Below are 7,785 nucleotides of genomic sequence, written 5' to 3'. Positions count from 1 at the left end.
ATAAAAAAAAAAAGAACAAAAAAAGAACTTTCCAAAAAAAAAAAAAAAAAAAAAAAAAGCCCTAATCAGTTCCATCAGCCAGGAGGCCCGTGGTGACACTGCAGGAGCTGCAGGTATCCATCGCTCAGGTGTGTCATCAGGAGAGCTAACCCGGCATGCCGTGTGGCAAACTGCCACGTGAAGAGGACACAGCAAACATGGAAGACAGTCCTCCAGTCAGAGGAGACCAAAGTGTAGCCGTTTAGGACTTCATGCAAAACATGATTTGTGCTCATTCACCACGTCTTACGTCATACCTGCCGTCAGACGTGGCGGAGGCAGTATCATGCTGCGGGGACGCTTTCATTCACCAGGAACAGGAAATTTTGTCGGAATTTAAAGGAAGATGAATGAAGCTAAATGAATGGCAATCAGGAATAAAACCATGACATGCTGCAGAAGACTTGAGACTTAAGGTTGACCATTTACATGTTTGTCTCTCTTGCCGTAGCTGCTTCTCAATGCTGAGCGTTTCCGTCTTTCATGCTGTCTGCTTGATTCGATGCGATGCGATCTGTCGTTCACAGGCTCGAGAGCGAGCGTGGAGGATAGGTCAAAAGCAGCAGGTAACAATCTACAGGCTGCTGACTGCAGGGACCATTGAAGAGAAAATCTACCACAGGTGATTTAATAGCCACTTTAAACATGCATGTAATCGCCCCTTATTACACACACATAATGGATTCCAGAAAGCCTGAGATTTTAACACATTTTTGTGTTTGGTTTTGTTCCCTCTGACCTCACAGATCCCTGTTTCTTACTGCTCACCTCAGTTTGGTTTTACTATTTGCACTGTCCCACTTCTCAGTAATTGAAATGCTTTCCTGCAATATTAAATGGCCAATTGAGGAGTCTGAAACTGTTGCTGTGTTTGGCTTGTGTCGGTGCGGAGCTCTCGGAAAAAAAAAAAAAAAAAAAAAAGGCAGATTGAAGAGCTGCAGGGATTCTATTTTGATACCTGCAGCAGAGAACTTATTTAATTTTCTCATCCATCAGCCAAACTACTCTGCGGTGACATGATCAAAATTGCCTGCTGAGTTAAAAAGGAAAAACTAATTAGATACAAGTGTCTAATTCTGTATTATATCTGTTGCCATCCAGGCAAATCTTCAAGCAATTTCTCACCAATCGCGTTCTGAAGGATCCCAAACAAAGACGGTTCTTCAAGTCTAATGACATCTACGAGCTTTTTACTTTGGCTGATCCCGACGGAACGCAGGGAACAGAGACCAGTGCCATATTCGCAGGTCTGTCTGTCTGCTCTGTTACCAGAGAAAGGTTTTATGGTGTTTTTTATTGTAAAAACTGTATGCTGGCACATTTAAATTTGTTAGAAGATAATCAAAAGGGTAATTTGCTGTAGTTATTCAACTGAAAAAGTGCAAATTATGTGTACATTTAACGCAGTGTTTATTTGTCATGTGTTTATTACTGATCATTTTTGATGATTGTGGCTTACAGATAATGAAAACCACAAAAATAGGTTTCTTAAAAACTTAGGCTATCGCATCAAACTATACAAAAGGAAGAAAAGAACATACTCCATAAGTATTATAGAGTATACTCTTTCAGGTCTTTTCTTTTTGCATGAATTGCTGCATCAAAGCTGGTGATTAGCTTGATACTATGTGGAGATGTTAAGGCAGCCCAGGTTTTAGTAGCCGCTTTCATCTTCTCTGTATCGTTGTGTTTGGTAATGCTCATCTTCCTCTTGAAAATACTTCATAGATTATCGGTGAGATTTAGGTCTCTGTCTGCTGGTCAGTGAATCACAGTGGCCATGGTCTTTATTGGTACTTTTGACTGTATAGGCTGGAGCCAAACCCTGTTGGACAACGAAATCAATGTCTGCATAAAACTTGTCGACTGAGGGAAGAATGAAGTTGTCCAAAATGTCCTAATAGGTGGTGGCTCAGACTTTTGGACTTGAAAATACACAGTGGGCCAAGTACAGCGAATGACATGACCCATGCGGCATCAACATTTAATATTTCTGTACTAAAATGTGAAAATTGTTCTAATATGATAATAAGTGAAAGTACATTTTGAAAGCCATATTCATCAAAAGTTACCAAAAAAAAACACTTCAGATACGTTACATTACAATGCATCGATTTCACTTTTTGAGTTGAATTAGTAAAATAAATGAAGTGTTTGTGGATATTCTGTTTAATGGAGATGCATCTATAACAATCTTCCAAACAAGATGAAAGAACAAACTTACAAGTTAAGTTTTTGTCTTTAAACAGGCACTGGATCCGACGTCAAAGTACCCAAGAAACCTGACAGGTTAAAGTCCTCGCCCTCCATCAACGGCGTCAGCCATGATTATAGACGGTCTCCAGGAAAACAGAGAGAATCCGGTGCAGAGAACAGAAACTCGTTATCATTAGGACACTCCAACATATCTCCATCCAGTGGAAACTCTCAGGGTAAATCAAACACGCCAACGGACAGTCGGAGCGCAAACCAGAATGCAAAAGATATAGAGATGAGCAATACTCCAAATATGCTTCTTGTAAGAGATGGTAACGATTCGGGTTTAGTTGAGGGAGCAAACAAAAGCCCGACCTCGACCAGCTGCCACCAGCACAGAGACAAAGACAGAGGAAAGCACAGGGAGAAGAGAAAGCACTGCGACTCCACGGGTACGGACAAACGCAGGCATAAAAGACGGAACCACTCCCGGGACGCTCGGTTCGAAGGTCACCGCATCTCTCATCTGGTGAAGAAACGCACTTTCAATAAACAAGAAAACGAAGAGACTTCGACAGAAGACCAGAAGAAATCCGACGATTACGTCTTGGCAAAGCTCTTCAGGAAATCCGGTAGGCTCAATGCGCTTCTGTAGTATTTGACGGGTGTCTCACGTTTGGTCGGGTTATTCATCCTACTTGGTCTTCCTCAGGTATCCACAGTGTGATGCAACATGACAGCATCATGGAGTCATCCAACCCGGACTATGTTCTAGTGGAAGCAGAAGCCAACAGGGTGGCTAAAGATGCACTCAAAGCCCTTAAGATTTCTCGGCAGCAGTGCAGACTGCCTTATAACAGACCTCCTCCCCCGCCTACTAAGTAAGTGTCCTCATTCCTGCTGAGTTTACCAGGAGCTTTGCTTGTTCCATTTCAAACATTATATTTTGCTTTTCTTTTTTTTTTTTTTCAGGAAACGTTTTGGACAAAAGAAGAATTCGCTCTTAGTCACGTCGTCTGCTCAGCCTGTCGCCACTTCTGTTAAATGCAAGGTAACAGCGTCACGCGTTTCTGTACTCTGTCGATTTCAAATTTGTAAGCTTGTGCGTTCACTTAAATATTTCCTGTTTTTAGGATGCTGCTGTTGTGAAGAAGTCTGTCTCAAAGAAGCCAACTGCAGGAGCTCATTTTAGTGGGGAAGGAGCAGATGACGATTCAAACTCAGCCCCGCTGTCGTCCGCATCTCTGCTGGCCAAGATGAAAGCTCGAAACCACATCGCTATGCCTTCCTCCCAGGGAGCAGCAGCAGCAGAGGAAGAGGAGGAAGAGGAGGAGAACGGCCCCGGAGCTCCAGCAACAAGCTCTCCTCCTGCTCCCCCCACTGAGCACGACGAGCTGCTGGTGGATCTGCGCAACTTTGTGGCCTTCCAGGCGAGTGTGGACGGCGAGGCCACCACGCAGGAGGTGCTGGAGTATTTCAAACCCAGACTGACCCAGAAACAGGCGCCCGTCTTCAGAGAGCTGCTCAGGAGCATCTGTGACTTTCACCGGACCTCCGGTCAGGAGGGCATCTGGAGGCTGAAGGAGAACTTCCGCTGAAGCACAGAGGAATGACTGTCAACTACAGGGGGGGAAAAAATACAAATCTTCCAGCTATTCGCCTCTTATGATGAAACTTCTGTCTTTTTGTAAATGTTCTTATTTGTGAAATACACACTCAACAGAGATGATAATATTTTGACATCAATCAGGAATTCAACATTTAAATGGTGCTTTAGGGACTCTTTCTAGGAAAGCCAGCTTACTGTCTGAAACTCAAGTTGCAGCGTTGTTGCACACGTCTCCATGATTTTTGTTCATTTTAATCTTGTCCTTGAATTCGTTTTTTTGTGTCATACTGTCGAGCCATATTACCTCATATGCTGTCAGATGAATAGTTTCCACTTAAACCACCTCACTTTTGTTAGGTTTGTGATATTTTTCTATCTAGGGGAAAGTGTGCCACTTTATAAATATCACTGTGCTGCGGATGTTGGTGAATTTTCTAATGACTGACTGATCCGTCTGTCTGAATAAAACGGACCTTAAGTTGCTTCATGTGGGGGGAAAAAAAAAATTCTACCTGCCTTTTTGTAGGTAAAATGCAAAATACGGTAGTAAATCACTCACTGTATTTAACTTAAATTGAATCTCCTGTGTTTTCTTGCATATTTTTTGTGCAATAAACTTCTGCAAGAGGAATCAGATTTTACTTGAATGTGTTCTTAACATTTGTAGTTACATTGATTTAGGGTATATAACATTTTATGGTGACTATTTGGAAGAGGATGAAACTCACTTTAATCTTAGATTTTTGACATTTCTTCTCAAAATTCTTAGTAAAAATGTAAGGAATCAGGCTAGAGACAAATAAAAAATTCTATCAACATGAAACTCAAGGACAAAATGTTCATGCTTCAGGCCTCCACTTTTTTTGCGCTGTAGCCCAATCAGTAACAGTCATAACTCATATCAATAGGTGGTTGTAGTCAGGTACTGAAATATGTGGTTTTCAAGTCAGACATTAATATACTCCACTGTGAGATGACAACGTGTTTTGATTTTATTTCTGTTAAACAACTGACTAGCATGTGGAGCAGATTTTTGCTCGGGTTTGCAGTAAAATAGGCCGATACATTTCTTCTTTCAGAGTTATTTGCTCCTTAAATGATTTTTAAATGTCCTAGTTATCAAATGTTTGCACATTTAGCAAAAAAGAAAAGGCTGTTAAGTAAGCAGATTTCATTATTGATGAAGGCAAAGCAATGTTTTTATGAACTGTGTGGGATTGTAGTTTGATTGTTTAGCTTGGTTTTAGTGAAATTTGACTAATGAATGTAATTAATTATTTTACTGGCTTTATTTTTTACCAATTCATAAACTGTTGAATCATACTTGATTATGATCAGATGTCCAGGATCTTCAGTTAGTGATTTTTGCTACAACCTGACAGAAGGCATATCTCCTTTTAAAAAGTTAATAAAATGTTGCACATTGTAAAAATCAAATCAAATAGGGAAAAAAGCAAGTGGTGCATAAGTCCTAGCCATGACAAAAATGATTTTACAATAGATGATGAAAATCTCCACATATTCTTTGAGGCCTAAACCTGAGTTAATTACATTTTTATCTTACTACCCAGAAATCCTGTCATTTATCAGAAATGCAAATTACAAACAACAACAAAAAAAAAAACTGAAAACTTTTTTTTTTTTTTTTTTTTTTTTTCTTGAGGTGTTACCTAGCCTATAGCGCCCTGAGCAGTGAGCCATATTTTCCCTATGAAGATCAGACTCTGGTTGTGCAGCATCAGAAAACTGCAGAAATTATGATATCTTAAGTTGTCTGGGAAATTTCAGGTGCAGGTCCTAATTCTGGTCAAGAAATCAGCAAAACTGGGTCTAATTGTAAAAAAGGAAAAAAAAATCCCTGCCCGCTGACACGGAGCTCTGTAATGTCGTTACAGGCGCTTGAGTAATCACCGGAGGATTCAGAGGAAAGACGCTGACAGAAAACAATCAGGCCTGCGCTTCTGTCATAGTAGTCTAGACCAAATGTTGGGATAAAGTTATCAACTCTTATTTGATTTCAATTTTCTCCACGCACTTCACCGAGGTCATAATAACAACTTTATTTTCAGTGGTGCATAAATTAATTACGCGCATTTAATAACTAAAATATCATTATATTCCCCCTTTAATAACATAAACGCTGCACGCCAGGGAAACCCTTAATAGCGCGGGGCCCTGTAACTGGCCATTATCCGCCTGTAATGATATTACAGAACCAATTACGCGCCATTAGAAGGGATTTTCTGCACTTTATGTGGTTTAGTCCAATCCCGCACTCCTCTTCTAAATTTCAGCTGCTTCTCGAAGCCTCATTTTGTCTCCACCTCAGAGACGCATGGCGTCTGCGCTCTGCCGTCCCAGAAGCGCTTTAAAACTAATTGAAAGGGTCCCGCAGCAGATCATTTATCTGAGGAAGCGAAATAAATCGCGGGACCCCTTGCTGTGAACAAAATCAAAAATTTGGCCTTGCGAGTGCTCTACATGCGCAAGCCCTTGTAAAGTGGACCCCCTAACACACCCTGACGAGCAATTAACCCGCCCGACAGTCAATCTAAAACCCAAAAGCAGTCATCCTCCTTTTTTTAATATATGAAAGAACCAAATAAAAAGTGCAGCGGGTATGTGTGGATGTTTATGGTTAGGGAATATGCCTGACTCTGAAATAACAATCACTTGTGATGAATTTTTTTAGGCACCTTGGGCATGTCTCCCCGCTTCCTCTTTCTTTATTTCTGTCTTTCCACACACAACATAAACACACACACACACACACACACACACACACACACACACACACACACACAACAGGGGTTCAGGGTGAGAGAGACAAAGCCGTGATAATCCGATTAGGACCAATTAGGCGTGAGATTCTGCGACACTAGCTGAAAGCCTTAACACTCTGTAGACAGTTATACAGTTATAGAGACATCTGGACACTCCCAGAGAGAGAGAGATAGAGAGAGCGAGAGTTTGTGTGCGTGAGTGCGTGTGTGTGTTTGCGTGTGTGTGTGTGTTGGAGAAAGAGAGGAGAGAGCAGGAGGGATCTGGACACTCCCAAGCAGAGAGTCAGTGGGAGCGCAGCATCAGCCGCCTCTCTCTCCAGAGCGCAAACTCACTCTCATCAGCATCCCCACTTGCAGGTAGGATGCGTTCAGGTTTCAGCTCTGAATCCGTCTCCTCCGTTTTGTTTTAATCTGCCGCAAGATCAGAGTGGTAGCACTGAGGACGTCGGGGGTGGGAAGAGGCTGAAACTTTTTCTCTGTGTTCCAGGTTCCGAGGTTCGCCATCAAGGATGTTCTACTTTCACTGCCCTCCTCAACTTGACGGAGAGTGTTGTCGCTCCAACACGCGTGAGTGTGTTTTTTCCCCCCTCTTCCCTTGTCGTTTTCATTCAAAGTGTGAGCTGCTCTAAAATATTTCCACTAATGAAGTTTTGTTTAGCGCCTGTGCGCCCAGTCTAGCAGGCCGCCTTATTTTATTTATTTATTTATTTATTTATTTATTTATTATTCATTATCTATCATCTAAATAAATCTTGCAAAAGCGTTATTACTGTTGCTGCTGTTTCCAGTAGTACGATTTTCTTTCCCTTCATTAACTAATTCAAATCGTTTGCTTTATTTAAAAATAACAATAATATTTAAAATAAAAGAACAGGGTGCTTTGTGTTTGTCATAAATCCAAGGGTGGATATAAAGGGTTAAAGCGGGATTTTCCTTCTCTGCTTGTGGCAGTTTGTTGGCTGGGTGAGAAGCGCTGGTGGTTTGGCCCCGGGGCAGTGGGGCCCGCTTTGTCCCGGGCACAGATGTTGGGTGTCATGGCTCTTAGTCCGTCATGGTTCCCTTTAGACTCTCCGCATCAATGTTTCATGAAACAAATGGAAACAAAATATGATCGGTTGGCCAATTTTTTTTTTTTTTTTTTTTTTGGGGGGGGGGCTT

At 41.6% G+C, this 7,785-nt stretch overlaps 2 protein-coding genes across 2 annotated transcripts in view; both read left to right on the top strand.

Annotated features, from left to right (window-relative positions):
* ercc6 (excision repair cross-complementation group 6) overlaps positions 1 to 4,338 on the top strand; it is a 19,369-nt gene extending 15,031 nt beyond the window's left edge. Inside the window, exons 17-22 of the mRNA XM_015028057.1 lie at positions 567 to 661; positions 1,141 to 1,286; positions 2,289 to 2,867; positions 2,948 to 3,116; positions 3,208 to 3,286; positions 3,369 to 4,338. Coding sequence (XP_014883543.1) covers positions 567 to 661; positions 1,141 to 1,286; positions 2,289 to 2,867; positions 2,948 to 3,116; positions 3,208 to 3,286; positions 3,369 to 3,833 — 1,533 coding nt within the window. The 3' untranslated portion in view covers positions 3,834 to 4,338. The remainder of the gene's footprint in view (positions 1 to 566; positions 662 to 1,140; positions 1,287 to 2,288; positions 2,868 to 2,947; positions 3,117 to 3,207; positions 3,287 to 3,368) is intronic.
* A 2,556-nt stretch (positions 4,339 to 6,894) lies between these two features.
* Positions 6,895 to 7,785, top strand: part of drgx (dorsal root ganglia homeobox) — a 9,515-nt gene continuing 8,624 nt past the window's right edge. Inside the window, exons 1-2 of the mRNA XM_015028055.1 lie at positions 6,895 to 6,984; positions 7,115 to 7,194. Of these exons, the coding sequence (XP_014883541.1) occupies positions 7,137 to 7,194 (58 nt within the window). The 5' untranslated portion in view covers positions 6,895 to 6,984; positions 7,115 to 7,136. The remainder of the gene's footprint in view (positions 6,985 to 7,114; positions 7,195 to 7,785) is intronic.

This window comes from Poecilia latipinna, unplaced genomic scaffold (genome assembly GCF_001443285.1).
Source record: "Poecilia latipinna isolate Pla-1442-1.1 unplaced genomic scaffold, P_latipinna-1.0 Scaffold113, whole genome shotgun sequence".
NCBI lineage: Eukaryota > Metazoa > Chordata > Actinopteri > Cyprinodontiformes > Poeciliidae > Poecilia > Poecilia latipinna.
The sequence above is the reverse complement of the archived record's forward strand: the minus strand, read 5'-3'. Positions and strand labels throughout refer to the sequence as shown.